Here is a 21,200-nt window from a genome sequence, read left to right on the forward strand (position 1 = left end):
GAATTGGCAGTAAGAACAAACTCAAGGGAAGAAAAAGCACTGAATCCTCACAAACTTTATTAGAAAAGAAAATCACTGCACCAGCAAGGAGCCTACTTCATCTGTATTTATTTAAGCAGAGCAACTGCAATTATGATGTAGATGTGGCAATTTGGCTCTTTAACATCCTTTTAATCGCTTTAATATTAAATTTAAATATGGTCATCTTTTTTGTTTCTATTACTATAGAAAGCACTGGCCTCATAACAAGAACTTAACGTAGGCCATCTCTAACATAAGTAGAGCAGTGATTCAAACAGATTTTGCTGATCAACAGTGCTGACCAGAATTGAAGACAGAAAAAAAAAAAAATCTAAACCAGGAAAAATACAAAACATGAAACAAACTCTGTGACTTCAATAGATTAGACTCAATGAAAATAGTTCAGTACCAAGCTTTGAATGGCTATGGCTTTCCTCTGAATAAACGGCACTATAAGGATACTGGGAGGAAGAAACAGTGTCAGTGCTGGGGAAATTCTGTCCTGCCTAATAACCTCTGTCTCTGCTACTCCACAAATGCCAAGCAAGTGCACGAGAAAAAGCAGTTTTTCAGTGGAATTTGCAGACAAATTTGAAGAGGTATTTGTCAAAACAGAATTTTAATAGGTGTGTGCTCAGCAGACTGTGTCGGGGTGAGAGGTAAGTAGTATTTCCTACATCCAGTGCAAAGCAATGACCCTCTTAATGCTGACTGTTGCAGATCCAGATGACCTGGTCCAACTCAACCCTGAATTTGTACAGAGAGCTAACTTCACTTCGCAATAATGAGCTCCCCATTCATCGGGGGTGGATGTGCTACATCTGGAATGACAGTGATGTTTTTGTGTATGTGAGGGAATTGGATGGGTTAGACAGAGTCTTTATGATGGTTCTCAATTTTGGGCAGGAATCAACAATAAACCTGAAAGCTATAGTTCCTAACCTTCCTTCTGAAGCTATTGTAAGACTAAGTACTAATTTTGGCAATGCTGGTAAAGCTGTCAATACCAAACTAATTAAAACTGAAATGGGAGAAGGCCTGGTTCTCGAATATAAAACAGCAAAGCCTGTTCATACTATGGAAGCTTTTAAAGGAAATTGTTTTGTAGCAGAAAAAGCCTGTTATTCTAGTGCCTTCAATTTACTCTACGTGAACTGTTAAGTACAGGAGTAGAATAACCAAGCTTTTATGTGAATTTAGAAAATGTTGGTTTAATTTTCAGTCATCTTTGGCTTTTAAACTTTGTGTACAACATAAATGTCTTGAAAAATAAGATACCTAATTTTCTTACATCTATATTGGTGATGAAAAAGAAAATACAATATAAAGTCCTCCTTAGGGTCTGTGGAGAAGAAAAGTAAACCTATCCTAAAAAACTGTCCCGTTTAAGTGTGTATTTTTGTGGTGAAAAAGAACAGTTGTTTTCAGGGTGCTGGTCATCAAGAACTCCTATGGAATCCAAAGCCTGTGGCAGTTCAAAGGAACTTTGTCTGTAGATTTGTAAAACATATTCCAAAGGGGTGGCCCTGTATTTCTTAAAATAGGTAAAAGCAAGCAACACTAATATGTTAAGTTGTGATGACCTACTTCTCTCAACTTTTAACAGGTCTGATTATCCTCAATTAGTAAGAAAAAGAGCAAAATACAGCTAATATGTCTAATCCTACACTCAGGACTGCATTTCCAATTGATTATCCCCCCTGCTGAGTCAGAATACACTTGCATTCTCTGATTTATTTTTCTACCCTAAGGCTGAGGTGAGGCGTGCATACGCGGAGTTCAGCATAAGCGACTGAAACCACTCCACTGAATCTCACACTCGTTCACACGCTTTGATTTGCATTTGGTGCGCTTACAGTGGCTGATGTGACACAAAGGAAGGATAAGCATTTGACTTGGTGCAGTCTGTTTTGGACATGGGCGTGATCTGGGGAACTCTGTTTTAGTTTGAGGACCTTATGGCCACATAGCGTCATTTCTACCAACTGCTTGTACCAGTTGCTGGCCCTAGGTGCGCACCACGCATTTATCTAAACAAGCAATGTGTAGCAGTTTTGTGCCTTGCTCAGAGGTCAGCTAAACTATGAATCAGGCTACTTTATAGCGGGAGCATTCTTTTTGTTTTATTGTCTGGAAAGACGCTGGCATCTCCTTCTGTGACATTAATCTTGTCTTCCAGAAGGACTCTGCGGACTCTGCCACCTCCTTTTTCATTACCATGCTAGTTAAGGTAACTGTTAAGATTCTACTCAGATGAAAGAGTTCTGCTAAAATTCCTGTTCTTGAGGGTCCATTTCTTCTTTGCAGTTTGTTTGATCCCACCCCATGATCAGTACACTATGGCTGCTCTGTAGCTAGGAGGGGCAATGGTCATCATCACTTACGTACAGGAATTAGTTTTAGAAGACCCTGGTGAGACTTTTCAATCAAATACTTCTTGGGAGTTTTACTGCCTTGTGTTAAACCGTAGTCCTGGAAGAGACGTCTTAGACTGGACAGGCCGCCTGTCCAAAGTGTGTGCCTTCCCAGGTTAGGCTTTGCGCACCAACCATTCTGCTTCAGCTCCACTTGTCTAGTGCTGTAGTGCTGCACTGCTGGCTTATGTGAACAGAACTGTACTGAACAAACTGATTAATGCAGGCAGCTACTTCTGTACTGTCTCGCAGGGGAGAGCTCTTTGTGTGTTTATAAGCCAATGCCACACCCAACTTTGTCTTTGAATTTCTTGTCTGCTTATGCCCATAAAGCAGGGATCCAAGAGGAGAAATCTCTTTGTAGAAGGTGTTTGCTTTTCATATAAATAAAAATCTGACACAAAGTTCTTCAAATAGTCCATGTGTTTATTAGCTATTTGCAGGACTCTGCATGATGTCTGAGATGGCATACTTCCTCAAGTTCTTTGTTCAGAAAAGCAAGGTGTCTTGCAACCTAAAATAATGACAATATTTTATTACAAAATAAAATAAAATAAAACCCTCTTTGCCCTATAAACTTTCAGGTTCTTGCACAGCTATTCTAATCTTCTTCCTTTCCCATACTAATGCTAAGCAATACCTTCCCTTAAGACAGAATAAAGCTTTTCCTGAAATAATTCATTTTGGGTATAACTGCCACAACAAACAAATAAGGATTTGCTAGGATTTGTTAAAATTAACAGTAATAAAATTTGTATCCAACTGTGATAGTCTGAGAGGTTGGTTACAATATGGCCGGTCTTGGTAGTATGTTGTTACCATGTCCACTTGTAGAAAGTGCAAAATGTTGCAATCTAATGGTAGTAGTGTCCTTTGATAGTACAGTACATCTCAAAATGTAAAGATCAAACCCATCTTATATGTTTTATACATGAGGAAGGTGGAAGTAAATAGCCAGTATGACAATTTTAAGTACTTAACACTCTACAGTGCAAGACTCTTCCTGCTTGAACAATGTTTTGTAAAACTTAGAACCTTTCATTCAAAGCTCTCAGCACATTACAGTGGGAGTTTAATACTAGTTTGAGGTGTAAAACACAATGAATTTCTATCATCTGGCTCTGTCATTGGTGCTTATATATATATTTATATATATATAAAACCAGCAGTTGCTCTTGCAATATATATAAAAGATTGCAAGAACAACCTTAATTCCAGCAGGCTGTCTTTTTTTTTTTTTTTTTTTCATCTGATACTTCAAACATATATTCAATTGCTGCATGAACCACTGAGGCTGAAGTATCAATCAAGGGGACACCTCCCTCCAACATGTTATGGATGTGTGCAATAAAGGGAACTTACCTCATTCAGTGAATCCTCCCAAGATGAATCACAATGACTGCCAGTTGTCTGGATGTCTAAGATTATATTAGGGATCCAATTTCCTGGAACAAAGAAGCTAGCGATCAATTGACATTGAATGAACAAGGAAAAGAGTAAGTGGGGATGCAAGTTGTTTAGGAACAGATAATCCTGTCTTTTGTCCTGACAATTTCTGTTATTCCTTAAAAAAAGAATAATATAGAGGGGCTTGATGGATGAACTATTTGTATTTCTATAAACTACATATTTGAAAAATGTTTATATATTTAGCGTGTTTATTCTCTGAGTCTTCTTGGAAAGATGTGATTTTTTTCTTTCTGAGCAAAGACCACAACAGCAATTGCAGCATTTGCTATCCTTTCTCAATGACTGCAGTTGTGCTGCTAGCAGAGAAGGGGTGTAATGAAATTTAGAAAAGCTAATTCAAGATCTATTTTGGTGCTGATGGTAAAAGCCTCTCCCTAGACTAGATAGTACTAGAAAGTCATGAGGCTTGAATGCACCTTTTGCTGGAAACAGTCCCAAAGCTAGTGTTAAGTTTCAGGTATATAAGTGTCTATGCCTTGGCATTGTTGTCATTCTACCTTGGACTAACACCTGCAGTTTTAGCTAACTGGGAAAAGCTGGCTTTTGTAGAGCAACAAAAATAAGATTTTTATCCATGTGTTGTTGAGAACTGCAGTCTGACCATATCAGTAGCTGGACTACAAGGTATGGGTTCACCTAGCCCTGTCCAACAATCACCATATGTTGAGGCCTAGGAAAGAGTGAGCCCCACTTATGTTCTCCCAGGTTTTTTGGGTTTTTTTCCATCTCAGAGGGTTTCCTGAGCCTGTCGTGCTTTGTCACTTTTAATATTTAACATATATGGGTTTAAGTATTTTCAGGCAGGTCTACAATACAGAGACATCTGGTTCCTCTTAAGGCTCTGGAGAGTGCACCTTAGAAGCTGAGGTTTAAATATTTGTCAGTATGACAGCACATCTCATCTTTGCAGGCAGCAGAAATTACTTCAGAAGTTCAAATACTGGATTGTACTGTGAATATGAATGCATTTAAGGAGCAGTCAGTTTCTGATTTTTAGTTACATGACTACTAATATCCTTGTTTAGTTAACTCCATGTATCTGTAAGATTCTTATGCTTACCTTTATTTGTTCCACTGGCATGATCTAGTGCTGCCTTCCTGAGCTTCTGAACATACCGTAAAACTCCTGTTAGTGGTATTCGTTGATCATTTTCATATGCCGTGATAAAAACTGAAGGATAACACTGAGATTAAAAACCAAAACCAGTTAAATACTTGACTATTGATTTTTCTCATAAAGTGAGTAACAAATTTTTCTCTATTTATCTTAATGTACTGCTTGTTATGGTTTATCTAAAACTACATCAATTAAAAAAAGCACTTTTTATCACTCTAACTGCAAATAGTATTTTGGTCTGAAAAATGACTTCATATTAGGGGACCATCTACTTACAAAAGGTAATAAAAAACATCCCCTCCCCACTGGTAAATGTCTGATACATGTCTGCTTGCTGAGGATTCAAGAAAAAGGGGAGTAATAATCATGGAATGGTTCACCTTAGAACAGTAGTTGAGATTTACTTTTGCAGTCTTTCTACACATAAAAAGTATTTGTTTTTATACAGTAAGATTTTACTTAATGAACTTATGCAATGCAGCTAACACATTGGTTCAGATAAAGAAATATTTCCTCTGAGATGACAATGTCAAAGCTATAGCTCCTTTTCCATTTCATTGTTTGCCTCTGAAAAGGCATTTAATCACTGAAGAACACCTCCTTCCTCCTGTGACAAAGTCTGCAAAACCCAGTAGAACAACAGAAACCCCCAAAAGGAGAAGATATTTTACATGTTGAGGTTTGTTATACAATAGACTAATCTATTACATCCTGGCAGTCCTATAACATAAGCAGTTCTTGAAATCTATTGATTATTTAGGAGAAGGCATTTGGTTCATTTCAGTAGTCACTTACAACTCCAAAAATTGCTAAGATTACTACTGAAATAGTTTATATTTGTATTAAGGATTCATTTTAACACAAAGCAGCAGCTAAGACAATTCTAAAATACTGGGGTTTAAAGCACTGAAAAGGTAAAATAGACTTTATTTAAAAAAAAAAAACAAACAACCCAGTTATCCCGTTTTGGTTTTCTTATAAACTACTACACGTTATTACTGTAGTATTCCACAGAGAAAGCATAGTTTTTACCTGTGGCTTAATATTCTGGTATGGACAATAGCTTTTGATATACTTCATACATTTTTCATCTGCTAATGGATTTCCCCATTCTTCCTGTTCTTCAATTGTCAGTGGGAGATGAGTTTTCATCATTGTATTTAGAACATCTACGAAAGGAGCCTTAGAAGTTATTTAAAAAAAAAAAAAAAAAGGCAAATAGGACAGAGGACCTCAAATGTCTAGGTCAAGCTTTTCTCAAACAAATGAGGAAAGTGAATTCTGAATTGGAATGTTTCAAATTCTGAAACTGGTAAAATGAAACAGAAAATACAGTTTAACATCATAATCCATAAAAGGTCTGCAGCACCTCACCTGTAAAACCATGGCTCTGATCAGTTCAGGATCAGTGTTGCACAGGGCCCCTGCAAGAACTCCTCCCGCACTGGCAGCTGCTAGTGCTGTGTGTTTAGGCTGAGAAAATCCTAGTTCGTGCAGCAGCATGATGCAAGCCTTAAGGTCATGGAGGCCTTTGAGTTTATTGTGCTGACATCCATCTTTGTGCCAGCTAAGGCCTAGCTCTCCTCCACCTCTGAAATTTAAAACAATTCAAATTGAGGTCTCTTTGGAAAACGTTGCATGGCAAAGTTTCAGATAATAAAAGGACAGCAGCAGCAACAGAACTGCAAAACAATAGTTTGCCTTCCCAATTAACTTTTCTTTATTCTTGTCTTTACCCTCCTTTATGGCTAAAACACACAACATGCAAACAAACAAACAAAAAAAAATCCATGCGCGATGACTGGTGAAAATCCAAACTGCGTAGGGGTGCTCCATGCCCTTTTGTGCTTGTGTCCTGAAACTCACAGGAAAGCCACTTTAGGAAATGACACTGTCATTGTAGGCAATACAAAATCAGACACTAATATTATCTTTTTGTACAGGAAACTATTGAAATAACTAAAGCATTTTTAATACTTATATGACTAACACTAGCATTTATTTAAAAACAGTAATATAGTATTTCTCAGCTCTACACTGAGACTCCCAGGATTTGTCTTCAGTGTAGCGTAAATGTTGAGACTGTTAGAAGTTTACTTTTTTCTAGTTTGTGAATTTCAAATACTACTTTGAAATGTTATATTTTGTAATAGAGAATTTTATAAATTATTTATATTCCTTTCTATGCAACTACAATTTTGGTTCTAAGCCACTTGAAGTTTCCTTGTTCAGGTTTCAAGTTTAAAATAAACTGATTAGTCTTCCAAAATTCTTCATCTTTGGATGAAGAATCCATCTTAATCTAGGACTGACGTGCATCTTAAGATATTTAGAGGGGTGGGAAGAAGAACAGCACAATGCTTGCCACTGAATATAGCAGACAATATATTTGTATGCTGAATTTGTTTTGGAACTGGTATTTCAAACAATTGCTCATTCTCCCCTTTCCCCTCCCTAAAGTGATTCTTTTGTTATATTCTTTACCTACTGAATTATTATCTCAATAAAAATGTGAAGCATATTGTATCTAGTGGTTTTATAAAACTAGTAGATTTGTAGCTAAACTGGAGACAGAGGACTTAGTCAATAAAAGAACAAGAGATGCAGGTTAAATGCTTAGTTGTTGCTGTAGAAGGCAACTGGCTTTCAGAAGACACAGACTGAACATTAGTACACAATGCCCTCAGAAAAAGAGGGAGGTAGCATGTCATTGCAATTTCAGTATGTTCTCAAAATTTTTCTTGAGTAAAGATGAGACAAGAAGTAATGAGACTTCAAAAGATTGTTACATGCAACTATCCCGTTGATTAAAAAACCTAAATGCAGTATGTGGTCGTCTTCTGTTTTTCTGAGGTAAAATTATGTTTTTGTTAAAAACTAAAAAATAAAAAAAAAAAAAATCTAAAAAGAGATGAAAATGAAAAGCATGAAGAATTAGATATAGCCACATGAAAAAAAACCCAACTATTTCTGTACTTCTTCAGTTGCATATCAAGAAATCTGTATTTCCCACAGATTAAAATCTTAATTCCATTTTATATTTGACTTACCTAACATGGCAATATGCTAATATCCAACCCTCTTCAATTAACATCAGCTTCTCTTCTTTAAAGCTCATGTTCAAATCTATGCCATAAGCTCCGTAGACATGAACTAGAAGTGGTTTCCTGTGTAGCTCTTTAGAATTCATATTATGAAAAACTGTAATTGGCACCAAAGTTTCATCCTGGAAATGAAGGAGTATTTTACAATAAAGGACGTTTCAGAAATCTCAATGACACATGGCAATGAAAACTTCAATTATTTATTTTAAAATGTGTTTTTCTGATTACAGTAATTTTTTTCACTTAGAATGTACAAAGCACTCTCGAGAAATAAAGCAAGAGACTGAACCTCTGCTGTGTGGGCTTACGGATGCAGAGTATAAAATTCAGTTAAGTGCAACACCTGAGGAGTTTTTAAACTACTAAAGCACCCAAGTCTTCCTTCCCCCTTTAACGCCAAGAATATCTATTATTAACAAAATAGTTTACCATTTACTGCAGCACAAACTCTTTATTAACATCTCTGATTTTTTAAACTCAGGCTGTTAAAACTTGCCTTTCTTGACCTATACTGTGCAGCTGGTTGTGGGGTGTTCTTTTCAACAGCTGGTATCTCTTTCATTTATCATGGAGAGTACGATACCATGCATCAACTAGCAATTTTGAGTTATACTATACTAAGATTCTTGACTCATCATGTACTGCTATCTCCTCCAGCATATCCAGGTTAATGGAGAAAAAAAAAATCTTATCACGACTCTTTCTTGTTCTTCTCTATAGCACTGAAGAAAACACCCACTGTTTAGTAACTGTAGCACCAACTGCTCTTTACATTTTTTTAATCTCTATTCCCTGCCAAATGCATTTTCTTTAAATGGGTGGGGAGGAAAGGAAGAATAAAGGGAATGGGAAAAGAACTGAAAAATCTTACCTTGCTTTTAGCAAGTAAACGTGTAGTGTGACAATTCGTAATAATTGGTACCTCTTGCACAGCTTGTTCAATTAGATTATTTTCTTTAAATGAATATGCAAAACGCTTAGGAGGGTGTACTGGGGAGGTGAGCTGAAAATAGCAAGTGCTGGTGTTATGTTCAGGATGAGATTCCAATTCAAATTCACAGGCCCACGTAGGTAGCTGAGAAAACACAGCATTTCAAGTGAGACCCTTACATTGCTTCTGTAAATTTTGCCTAGCATGTCCTTCAGAGGAAAAGATTTTTAGTATTAAGCTAATTATCTTCAGTCTGTATGTAGCACAATCTGTATTTCTTTTAAATTCAGTAATGAAACAGTCAAAAAGGGAAAGACTAGCAAACTTTCCCCTAATGCCATGGGATAAAGTTCAACAATGAAATAAAAAGGAAAAATAAATCCAAATTCAGTTTAAAATGGGCATTAGTGCAGAATTTTTTTTAAATTAAAACATTCTTTGAAATTATTCTGCATTGTTTTTATTTTTTAGATCCCATTTCCCCTCTGATTTCCAGTCCTACTTCAACATGATGTACAGCCAAGTCCATGTCAGTTATGCTTTTGCTGTGAGTTAGCTCAGTAATGCTAAGCCACTGAAAACCCCTGCCTCTTAACTTTGTTCCTAGTGCCAGCCATTATGAAGAACAAAACCTTTTCCTGGCACATTCACCCTCAGACACTTACTGCTATTATATTTAAGATTTTTAACTCTGCTAAGAATAAAAGAAATCAAGATTCATTCTTTGAGCGCAGCAGGGACCTAGTCAAACCCTCTGCCAGGCCACTACTTAGTCGGGTTAGGTTGCTAGAGACTTCTGAAATGGCAGTAAAAGTCCAACTTCTCCAGAGTAACTGCAGACCCTTTCTGAATAAATAAACTACAACCATTTTCAAAAACAAATGTTTCAGAGACCATACAGTGTACTTCGAAAGCCTTTTTCTGTAGCAGTCTTATAGGATGCAGCATTGGTAGCTTGTCGCAGTAAACGTGTCAGTAGTTCAGATTGTAATTTTCAGGCAAGCAAATAAATTAAATATTTCATCTGAATGGTCTCCAGAAATCAAGGTTTTTAATTGAGTCACTCTGGTTTTAATCCACAAATATTTAGCAACAGCTGAAGAAGGGGAAAAATACTTTGTACAAATTGTACTGCACTATCAATTCTTCCTATTTATTACAAAACAGGGTCCATATTGTCTCCTGAATGTTCTAATCTTTCTTCTGTGGGAGGGCCAGGCTTATTTCCTTGCTTACACTCATGAGTGTAACCAAAAATAGGCCAAGTAAAACTAAGTAGAGTGTTTAGGGAATCAAGGCTAATTTTATATTAGAAATCAGCTGTATTGTAAAGAGCTTGACTGCAATAAATTGAAGAAAGAACTGACTCATAGGATAGCTGCTCTCCAGCTTTCTAAGTGCTGCAATAAGCCACCACATGAAACCCTGAAGAACAGCCACAGGTAACACAATTCGTCACAATGACAAACTGGGCAGTATTATAGTTTCCACACCACTTTTACTCTCAGAATTTATCTTTGATTTCATTATCATGTTATGTTTAAAAAACAACAACAAAAAAAATAGTGCTGGAAAAATATTATGCAGCTTAAGCCATGCTAAAACATACCTTTATTGACTGAACTGAATGTGAAACAAAAGAAATCACATTTAAATAAAGATGACCGGCATTCTTCAGGAACATAATACAGTGATCACTAAATATCTCCAAGTCTACTAGCTTGGTTTTCTTTTCCAGTGCATAAACTAACTGCCAGTTCTCCATACCACTGGAAGCTACTGGTGCCTTCATCAGCTATAAAAACAAAAAACCAACCTTGCATTACTAATATGTAGTAAGAGTTACAAATGAGATGTACAGACATATAGGTGATTATGTAGACTGAGAACACCAGCTTAAATTTGAATAGAGGGGAAACGACTGTTAGAGCATACTCATTTCTTGATGTTGCCAAAGGAGTCTGAATCAAATTGGCATGCTACAGGCAAGACTCCATGTACTGCTATCAGTCCTTCAGTCCACGCAGCTCACTGTGCAATTCTCTTAAATTATTTCAGTAAGCTGTGAAGCACAGAATTAAAAGCCAGCCTTACTATTTCTATATGAGCTGCATTGACTTATTGGCAGTTAAAATTACCTTGTATTCTGCAGGTTCTCCATATGTAGTAAGAATATATAACTCATCATTTCTGTGCTCAATGTGGTAAATGACCCCTTTCGTTCGTGCTTGTACAAGAGCAGGTAACTTAAAAGGATGTCTACAGTCAACCAGCCAAACTTCTGAGGTTGTCTTGCTGTTGCTGTTGATAGTGAGAAAACGCCTATCTTTTGTACAATATATGTCCACAAAGAATCTGTAAGGAATTATTAAAAAAAAAAAGCTTAAACTTGATTAGTATTTTTAAAATATATCAGTTGTTTCAGAATTACGGGCTTCCATTTGCAAGATAAGAACCAACATGCCTGTAAGTAGGCTGGAGAAATTCCAGACTACTTGGTTCCCAAATCCACTCCTGCTGCATTTATCCTGGGATTCAAGAACCCACAATCTTGTGTTTAGGACCTGAAATGTGCAAGGAAGGCAGTTCAGTTGTTGCCCAACTGAATCCAGGTTTTTGCATCATTGAGACAGAGTGGAAGCTCATTGATGTATACAGGCTTTAAAATTCAGGCAAAATGTAGAACTTTTTATTGAGCCCATAACTCTATTTTTTTAAAAGTAATAACAGGTAATTAAAATTAATAAAGTACATAATGTGGGAACAGCAATAACAAAAGAGCTATTATAAAGATTAACTGATAAAAAGCTTAAGTGTTACTAACCTTCTCTGAAGTAAGACATAAGACTATTTTTTTTAAAAGTGCAAAAGCCTATATGAGACAAGACGGACAGTGTTGCAGTGATAAAGCTAGAAACTAGGAACCAGTTTTGGAACGATCTAAGAAACTAGGACCTATCTACTGGTTTTAAATGCTTCTAAAATCTGGAAACAGAAAACAGAATAACTTGTGGCTGAATGCTAATGTTAGATAAGTTCAGGCTGAAATTTAGATTCAAATTTCTGAGTCATCCTAATTAATTGTAAAGTCACATCTTGGGACATAGCAGTTTCTTTGCCATCTTGAATCTTTAAAACTGGATATCTCTAAAAACAAAACTGTCCAACATGAAGATTCAGAAGATTTCATCAAGAAATTGCAGAGTTGAGTACCGTAATCTGCATTATACAGATCAGATACACGACAGCAATAATGATTCCTCTAGACTTCAAAATATTTGACTGGTGAAGGAAAGGACACTTTAGATAGCATTTTCAGTGCCTTTAATTATTTGCAGCTGGAGGAGCTAAAATTTTTTTGGGACCATTGTCTTTTCTAATTGCACCCTCTTGACATCTTTAGGAGGACAGGCACAGCAGGGGGATCTAAATTCTCCAAGGAATCAGCCTCCTGCCTCTCTAATACACACAAATTTGGCAAGAGTGCAGCACTGCATTCAGTAGAGATTCCAACAGTTTAGCTCTGCTGTCCTTACCTCTAAGAGAGTCAAGCTGAAACGCAGGTTACACTACTCCCCAAGGACTCTGACATTGATATTACTTTTTTTTGTCTTTGTAGATTTTTTTTTTTTAAGGAAGTAAAGAAATTTTCAGCTCCTAACACAAATATTTGATTGCACCTAAAAGAGCGGGTGAGTTGCAGAACATAGCTACTCAATGGCAATACAAAAGAATGTCTTGCCATCTCCGATGAACAAGTGAGTTCAGTTATGAGCTGCAGTAGCACATGAACCTTTAGAGTAAGTTTCTAGTAGATTTACTGTAATGACTATGACCTTCAGAATTATGCCAACAGTTTCCCTGTGGGGAAGCATCAGGTTAGTGCAACTTGAGTTTCCAAAAGTATGCATCAAATGCAGCTGGAACAAAAGGATCTTATTTACTCCATCTCAATTGCTGGGTTTTTTCTGTTTTCTGGTTTTTGGTTTTTTTCACATTAAAGTATAATTGAAATTTCTTTATTGAACATGTAAATTGAATTAGGAATAATCACAAACATTTATGGAATACTGTATAAATCTACCACATGGCTGAAAAACTAGTTCTGCACTCAATCTAGCAAGAGCCTTCTTGTCTTCCTAAACCACTGCTTAAAGAAAGGTTATTGAGAGGGTATTCAGTCAACAATAGTTCTGTCTCTGGGAGTGCTGTAACGATTTTGCTCATCCATTACCCAGAGCAAAGATTAGCCTGAACTTCTATGTTTTTTAAAAGATGTATCAGACATCAATAGCAGAGAAAACAAAATGAAACCCACAGTCTGATTTACCCGGTATGAAACTGTCACACATTCATTAAAGGACACCCTGACCTGAGACTGACCTTGACATTTATAAACTCAGCTGAACTCATGAGGTAAGAGAGGAAAGTTAAATCTCTGTTGATCACATATCAAGAGGAGAACAGAGCACATTCTCAGACTGCATAAGGCACTACTGACAGCAGAACACAACTTAAAAATGCCTTTTACCATTTGGAATATGGTATGGAAGAATTTGTTTTCCAAACTAGTTATATTTTACATATAAAATGCTGTAGAATATGTAAAGGACTTGTTATATTTCAGGTATTACCTTGCATCTTGTTCCGTGTAAACTAACTTAGTATGTTTCTGATTAGTGAAAGTGGTCATAAACACATTCTGGCATTTAAGGTTCTTCTGACTTGTGTAATACAGAACATCATTTGTAGCCCATTCTGGAAAAAAGAAAAATGCATATCAAATTTGAAACAATACATACTAGTACTGAGAGAAAATGGAGCTCCATGAACACTGGACCCAGTGGTGAAAAAGGTGGGTAGCAGCCGACATGGAACTGAGGACAGTATTTCTACAGCCCAGCGGCTGCAGTAAGCCACAAAAAGATTTTTCCATGTTTTCTCTGAATCTTGCAGAACAAGAATCTCTCAATACTTTAAAAAAAAAAAAAAAAAAAAGGACAATGTTCCAGGGCCCACAAAGAGGAAACTCTTTACCCTGGTGGGGGGGGGGTCTGGAGGTAACAGGAAAATAGATGATGTGTGGCTGTTTAAAACTGAGCAGAGAAACAGGGGTTTATATGGAGTCAGCGAGATAATAGAGTATGAGCTCTGCACCACTGCATGTGACTGCCTGCAAGCCATTTAGAGAAAAGAGATGATGCATGTGCCTCATGGGTACTGCTGAGAGAAAACTTCTCCAGTTTTCTATGCTCGTATGTGTTCATCAACATTAGAAATGTACAAATACAGGAATCTTGCTGTTCTGAGGTTTAGCAATCTGACTGATCCAGCCAAATTACTGCTGTCTCTGCTGCTCCTGCAGCCACTAGAATGATGTTTAATACATAGGCTTTAAAAAGTTATTGTATGCTATCTTACGCATAAATACTAATGTTCAGTACAAAACCCAAGGAAGTACCACACTGAAGTAATGCAAACAATTTGCTATCTAAGCAGCAATGTGGCTCCAAAGTGCACAGGCAGCTCAGGGTCCACTATGAAGACAAGCCTTTAGAAGGGAAATCCCAAGTTCTTCTATAGCCTAGCATTTAAAAAAACACAGATGTAAAGTTTCAAGACCTTACATTTGTCTGCCTGTTATTGCATATCATGCAATACAAGCACATACTTTGCAAGCGGTCATAAGACTTAATTCTCTTGCTCATGGTTGAGGTACCTCTGTACTTCATGCTATCTGTACCTCACTTACACCTGAGTAGGTTTACAAAATGAGTATAATCTCTACCTTTCTTATAGTCATTTTTTGTACTCTTATTATCTGCCATAATCTGGCACACCTATGTAGGCAACAGGGTGTTGGTTTCTTAAACGTACTGAACTTTCAGACGCACCCAGATACATGTTCAAATCAAGTATAGTGAAAAATATTACTGGCAAATTTGCAGGCTTAGTTTTCAACAGGCATTATAAACCTCAATTGTGCAAACACTTACAATATTAAATTCTTGTTACTCTTCATTTTTGTAACTAGGAAATTTCACCTAGAGTTTTTTATTTTTTGCCCTGCCCAGGCAAATTGCTTACTGCAATATATATACTTGATGACAACTAACAATACAATCCAAAATACAAGATGTGGAACATTGTATACACACTATTGCTTTTTGCTGTATTCTTTAACATACTAGGAAAAAAAAGATTTCCCATTCACTTCAGTTTACCTCTGCCGATTTTAATAGCAACGTGAAGCTCTGTAATCTACTCTGAAAGAATTGACTCAAGGCCTGACTGACTTCATGGGGCTCTGAATTGTAACCCGCATCCTAAAGTTCAGCTGAAATTCCAGCCAGTACTTAATAGTAGGTAGTGCCTGCACACTTTTCAGTGAAGCCAGGTGCCCACAGCTATCACTGACTTCAGATGTACCTGGAAGGGTTTAATAACCAGAACATTCCTCAAAAAGATCTTTAAATTGCAAACAGTTATGTCAGTAAAGTTTTAAAGAAGTGTATTGAATTAAATTAGAAGAACAATATGCATGACTGTTCAAACATGTATAAATGCTTGCTTTTACAATGAAGGAAAATTTGTAACATGAAAGCAGTCACTTTCGTCCACATCAGATAACTTTTAATTGTCCAGTGTGGAAGAAATAGTAAATAAGAAACAACTTGGGAGCTATAAGAGTTAAATCTAAAAATGTTGCTTCCTTATTTTTTTTCAAGTATTTTAATATTATTTGTAGACTAACAAAAATGTTGTATTGAAAGCTAGTGTGATCCATAGGATATTTATAAACAACTTACCAAAACTAAATACACTTGGAATTACTTTTTCCACGACAGGAAAATGACCAAGTTTCATAATAAAGCAAGTTGCCTCTTCAGAATTTTCAGTTTTTAAGCTGATGGCCATGTATCTCTGATCTGGTGAAATTCTGATCCGTTGAATAAAGGCATCAGAAAAGCCAAGATCTTCAGTACTGAATAAAATGTCAACATTTCCTTCACCTACTACATAAAAAAAAAAAAATAGAAAAAAAATCCTGTAATTAAGGCACTGTCAAAATGAGCAGTCATTGTTAATGCCTGTATTTAACAAGTCTACCTGCAATATTCACAAGCATACTACTGGAATTTATTAAACTCAAATATTTTTCTTGCAAGATATTTGCAAATGCACTTTGTAAACATAAACAAAAAATTACAGTTTTGGGGAAAAAAAAGTCTTGTAGTTATTATTTAAAATATTTTAAAATGTAGATCTTGGCTTCTAGTAAATGTATTAAGTTTTAAAGTTCAGATACCTAAAGTACACTTGTTTTTAATAAGGACAATTAATATTTTTTCCCACCCCCTCAGAAACAAAAAAAGTATGAATGTGCTCTTCCTTTTTCAAAATGTTAAATTAGGGCTCTGAAAAGGAGTGACGTGTTTCTTCCCTCTTCAGAAACTTGCCTTAGCATCAATAGATACTATTTTCTAAGTCTCTTCACCTCTCCTTTTCAGATGCAGGATTCTAGAATTATTAATCCATCATTAAAGAATTTTATAAAAGTATTTTAGTTATTTTAAGAAACAGGGCAAATAAACTTTATTGTAAGAAAGGTACACTAAGTGATAACTGTACCACATTTTCAGCAATTGTACCATGTTAGGAAGAGAAATCCCTTACCATCATCTGCTTTTGAAAGAAACATGCAGCCATTCTCTTCAAAGTACACATTCTCTCCAAACCTGATCTGTTCAATGTAAAACAAACATGGTTTAAGTTCAACATATAGTTAGACTATTTCCTTAGAATCCCTACACTCAATCATTGTCCTGCACATCACAATTGTAACATACGCAATACAGAATATAGCACGTATATTCACTACTGAAGAAGGAATTGCAAGCATCAGAAAGGTTCTTTTAAATTTAGGGTACTTAAGCTACCTATACGTGCTCTAAATTTAACAAAAGGCTCAGATCACCTGCAATTGCTCTCGCAACTTACAACGTCTTGTATTCTTTACCCAAAAGTCAGATTATTATTGTATCTTTACTTGCTTTTGCCTATGGAGAAATTAAGGTAAATAATGCACTATCCTAACAGGTATAAGCTGTTCTAAACACATGTTGTTACTATCCACAATTATTAAAATATTCAAAACTCGAAACTACCACCATAAATTAATCGAGAAAACAGCAGTTTATAGATGGAATGGCTTCACTGCTTTTTATTTGTACTTAATGATGAGAAATGTTTCTAATTTTTGCCACTTACTCTTGGGCTTCCCGAATTGAATGCATACTTGTTGTGTAACTCTTCTAATTTTTCCTTGATTCTTTCTGTCATAGCTTTGTATCTTGCTGAAATGTCATTCCAGTTTTCCTGCTCTGATTTCAGAAGATTCTTGTAAGAAAGCTCTGATGTTATTATGGATGCATTTTGCTTCCTTTTGGAAGGGATTTTTGTTCCTTCCTGCTGAGTAAGGAAAGACAACAATGGCTACAAGCCAGAACTCTGTACTCCAATATGAATACATTGAGGCAATAATGATATTTTCCTGAGCTACAGACCCAAAACCAACTTTGCATTATTACAATAGTACATGCCATTAAACAGAAAAACCACAGTTGGAATAAGTTTTTCTTTTCAATTCTTCCTGATCTTTTAGGGAGGCATTGTCAAATGTGCTTTATTTGACACATGTATTGAGGTCTTCTCTTAAAATCTGGGGTACTATTAATGTATGCTCTGAACTGATTACATGTAAATACATTTGTTCTTGTTCTAGAACAAGTTTTTAGTTCATTTTTATGGAATTCTGTTATTTTTCCTTCCTCAGAGCTGCTTTCTTGTAGTTTTCCTGTCTTAAGAGTGTAATTTCTCATTTCCTTTCCTAGACAACAATGCCTCCCACACCTCTGTTCCTGTACTCAGGAGTTCTAGCAGCTTGTTCAGCTTCTTGCTCCACCTCCACAAAAGTGTGAGTGTAAATGTTCATAAGCCACAGAATGAAGTGAAGCAGTGAACTGATATGAGTTCTGCAACAGTTTTACCAGGAATAAGCTTAAGGATCTGTTTTTCCACGACCTGTAAGCAGACTACTGCTATCTTATTGCCAACAAAGCTGTCTTCTCTTGTAAAAATATTAAAAATGTGTTAAAATTGCTAAAACAATACTACATCTTTTTGTTTGCTGTAAAATCTCATTTGATTGAGCAATAAGCTTAACAACATATATTACAGTACATAACACTGCACAGATCACACAAAGTAGCATTTTATAACATTCACGATACTGTGTGAATGTGTCTAAACTTAAAAAGTAGCATATGCTTTTTACCCCGTCCTCACTTTGCATCAAGCACTCTTGATTTGTTCCTGGTTTGTCTTCACAAATGCATGAGATCTAAAATTTGAATGTTACGAGTACACCTTGAAAGGAGGAGGAACTATCTGCTCCAGTTTCCAAACTCCCTGTGAACGTAAACCACTTCATTCATGAGAGCATACGAGTGCTCATTACTGGTTCAGACCAACGGTCCCTCAGGCTAGCATATCAAATCAGAAGCACAACTCCAATAAACCGTGAAATCCCTTAGAGAAGCTCTGGGGCAACTGTGTAACTGGTCAACGTAAAGAAACTGCAGGATGTGTTAGTTGTACCGCCCTCACCTTAGTGGAAAAAAACTGCTCTAAGAAAACACCATTCCCCAAACCAGAAGCAATCAAACAAAAACCCCACAGTGACCACAAATGGACACTCGGGAAAGCATAAGGATGAGACAAGCACAGATTATATTCTGCAACAGGCATTCACTCAGCATTTAACAGTTTCAGCTCAGGAATTTCCTGAGCTGAATGTGGTTTCTGGATATTTTAAAAGTCTCTTTCATGTACATACATCATCTCCCCTTATACTCATATAAAATTTTAGCATCCACAACTTATTTTGGCAAGTTCCACAGTTTATTAATCTTTTGATTATTTCCCTCCTTTTGCTTTCAATAGTTCCCATTGTATTTATTTGGAAATACTACATAGAGCTGGTGGCCACAGTGTAGGTATATATTAGTTACTGTACACCTCTCTGCCTGGTGAAAAAACAGTTATCTAGAAGAGTATCTAGAAAGATTCTGAAGATAGCAGAGGATCTCAGTGACAATCAGTTTGCAAACATTTGCTGCAAAGCAAACACACACACAGCTTCCTTTCAGCTGAAAACCACCTGTTTGTATCATGGAACCAGTATGCAGACCAGCATTTGTAACTGGTTTTGTATGTTTCTGTTTATTCACTGCCAGGTCACTTTCTCATCCATAAAGACTTCATATGCTCTCCTTGAAACATTTGTTTACATTTCAGACACAGACTTAGAAACTATTTACATTATGGTTACAAATAAGAGGGTTACAACAAGCTGATCTTTGGGTCACCTCTCAAGAAACATTGTCAACTTGAAAGAATTATTCACATCCATCTGAAAACATGTTTAAGATAAAATAAACCAAAACACCAATCTTTCTTTTTAAACAGTACTTATGCATTATGCACATAAATCTGTTTACAGCCTGTCATACTGCAGTGAACTTAGTATAATACCTTTAACGAACTCTGTATTGGAAACACAGGAACAGACCTGAAGTTGTTTCCCTCCATTTTCTGACTCTGTGCATGATACATTGCCCCTCATTATTTACTTACAGAAATAAATCCAAGTACCTTTAAAAGTATAGTTTATCACATGTGAATGTAATTATGAGAGGTCAATAGAATATCGTCACACGGTGCAAACCCTTACTTACTGGTTAGCACGGAAAAAGTCAAGTTTTGTTGAGCGAGCTCACAGTGGTTAAGTTTGGTGCAATCACTTTGAACACTGCCTCTACACTAGCTGATGTCTCCCTGCAGTTTTCTCCTGACACTTTTTCTGAATCTCTCTGGAAGATACCAATTTTTTATTTTTTTTTAGTTGCTACAGCAGGAATATCAATCAAAATGCAGCTTTACATCAAACCAGTACAGGAAAGCTGAACAACAGTGTATGTCTTTGAACATAACTGAAATCCTAGTATTTATCCCCCTGCTTCAAACCCTTTAAGAAAAACGTGTTTCCTTGAGATTTGAAAAATATGGCTGGCTTCCTTAACAGATGTGCCAAGGTGGTCGTTGACATTAAGTCTATACTTAAACAGCATACCTTGCAGGAAAAGAATCTCCATGGCAGGATGCTTCCAGGTGGCACAGCCCTGTGTGTGCACATACTTCCTGAACAGTCCAAGACTTGACATTTTTTTTGTTTTATTTTACTACAAAGACATATTGTTTGAAGGTGGTTATGCTTAGAGTAGTACTTGACACTGAGGCTCAGCCCTTGGAGAAAATTTCGCAGTCCAACATATGACATCCTAACCTTCATTTCTTGATAGTCAACCTGAAATTTCTGAAAATGCCAAACCAATCATTTACAGTGCGTATGTGAAATGTACATAAACTGAAGGTAAAGCTTCCTCTGTTTCAAAGAAACTGGACTGATTCATTGGTTAAATCAGAGGAGCAGAAACAGCTAAACTTAAGCTGTTTCTTAACAATTGGTACACACAGCTCAGCTTCCGTATTAACCTACTACCTTACTCCAAAATGTGGTCCCTGCTGCTTGAAAGTTTACCTCTAGTGAAACTATCAACGAAGAAAAAGGAAGGTGCAACTGTGCATCCTTAAACGTTGAAGAACCAAAACCCAGGAAGGTTTTGGGAACTTTTTCTCCCTTTTACGAGCTTCATATAACAATAAAACCACTTTGTCTCACAGAGGGTAACTTGACAGCAAGAGGTGAACCATCCCCCACCCCACAGGGGAGAAACTGACAGGTTCGCAGCTCTGCGGGGGGAAAGGCCCCACGTGTTTCACCGCCCGCGGCCCCCTTCCCCCGTCCCGCCCGGGCCAGGGCCAGAGAAGCCGGCCGTGGCCCCGGCCCCGCTCCCCGCCAGCCCTGCCCCTCACCGCCGCGGCAAGGCCGTGCCAATGCCAGGCAGCGCCCGCGGCCCGCGCAAGGACTCGCCGTCGCAGGCGGGGCCCGACCCGCTCCCCCTCCGGCGGGGCTGCCCGGGATAAGATGGCAGGAGAGCACGAGCAGCTCCCGCTCCCTC

General features: G+C 37.0%; 2 protein-coding genes across 6 annotated transcripts in view; one reads left to right on the forward strand and one right to left on the reverse strand.

The window, feature by feature from the left end:
* SLC3A1 (solute carrier family 3 member 1) overlaps positions 1 to 2,479 on the forward strand; it is a 75,436-nt gene extending 72,957 nt beyond the window's left edge. The window contains exons 11-12 of one of the 2 annotated variants that reach the window (XM_086745792.1): positions 742 to 866; positions 2,201 to 2,479. In XM_086745792.1, the coding sequence (XP_086601918.1) occupies positions 742 to 866; positions 2,201 to 2,246 (171 nt within the window). In that variant the 3' untranslated portion in view covers positions 2,247 to 2,479. Of the gene's footprint in view, positions 1 to 741 lie in introns of both variants that reach the window. The other variant, XM_086745790.1, reaches the window with a different exon arrangement.
* Positions 2,480 to 2,840: 361 nt separating this feature from the next.
* On the reverse strand, positions 2,841 to 21,175 carry PREPL (prolyl endopeptidase like). Of its 4 annotated transcripts, XM_086743712.1 has the most exons (15): positions 21,055 to 21,175; positions 20,252 to 20,494; positions 17,329 to 17,529; positions 16,735 to 16,801; positions 15,867 to 16,070; positions 13,692 to 13,815; positions 11,196 to 11,412; positions 10,667 to 10,852; positions 8,998 to 9,201; positions 8,073 to 8,248; positions 6,397 to 6,613; positions 6,055 to 6,204; positions 4,966 to 5,089; positions 3,798 to 3,880; positions 2,841 to 2,949 (listed from the first exon to the last, which is right to left on the reverse strand). In XM_086743712.1, the coding sequence occupies exons 2-15, from the start codon at positions 20,468 to 20,470 to the stop codon at positions 2,869 to 2,871; spliced, it is 2,253 nt and encodes a 750-aa protein (XP_086599838.1). In that variant the 5' UTR covers positions 20,471 to 20,494; positions 21,055 to 21,175; the 3' UTR covers positions 2,841 to 2,868. The 4 variants fall into 4 exon arrangements, with proteins under 4 accessions (XP_086599838.1, XP_086599837.1, XP_086599835.1 ...); XM_086743711.1 differs by lacking the exon at positions 21,055 to 21,175 and having other exon boundaries at positions 15,867 to 16,073; positions 20,252 to 20,507; XM_086743709.1 differs by lacking the exons at positions 2,841 to 2,949; positions 3,798 to 3,880 and having other exon boundaries at positions 4,989 to 5,076; positions 15,867 to 16,073.
* Positions 21,176 to 21,200: the final 25 nt, after the last annotated feature.

Source organism: Chlamydotis macqueenii, chromosome 3, assembly GCF_036417535.1.
Source record: "Chlamydotis macqueenii isolate bChlMac1 chromosome 3, bChlMac1.mat, whole genome shotgun sequence".
NCBI classification, from domain to species: Eukaryota; Metazoa; Chordata; class Aves; order Otidiformes; family Otididae; genus Chlamydotis; species Chlamydotis macqueenii.

Coding starts and splice junctions, on each gene's coding strand:
- PREPL (XM_086743711.1), bottom strand. CDS start 20,470: ATGAAGGTTAGGATGTCATATGTTGGACTGCGAAATTTTCTCCAAGGG. Junction 16,802..17,328: donor TCAATTCGGGAAGCCCAAGA/GTAAGTGGCAAA, acceptor TACATTGAACAG/ATCAGGTTTGGAGAGAATGT. Junction 16,074..16,734: donor TCTTTCAAAAGCAGATGATG/GTAAGGGATTTC, acceptor TTTTTTATGTAG/TAGGTGAAGGAAATGTTGAC.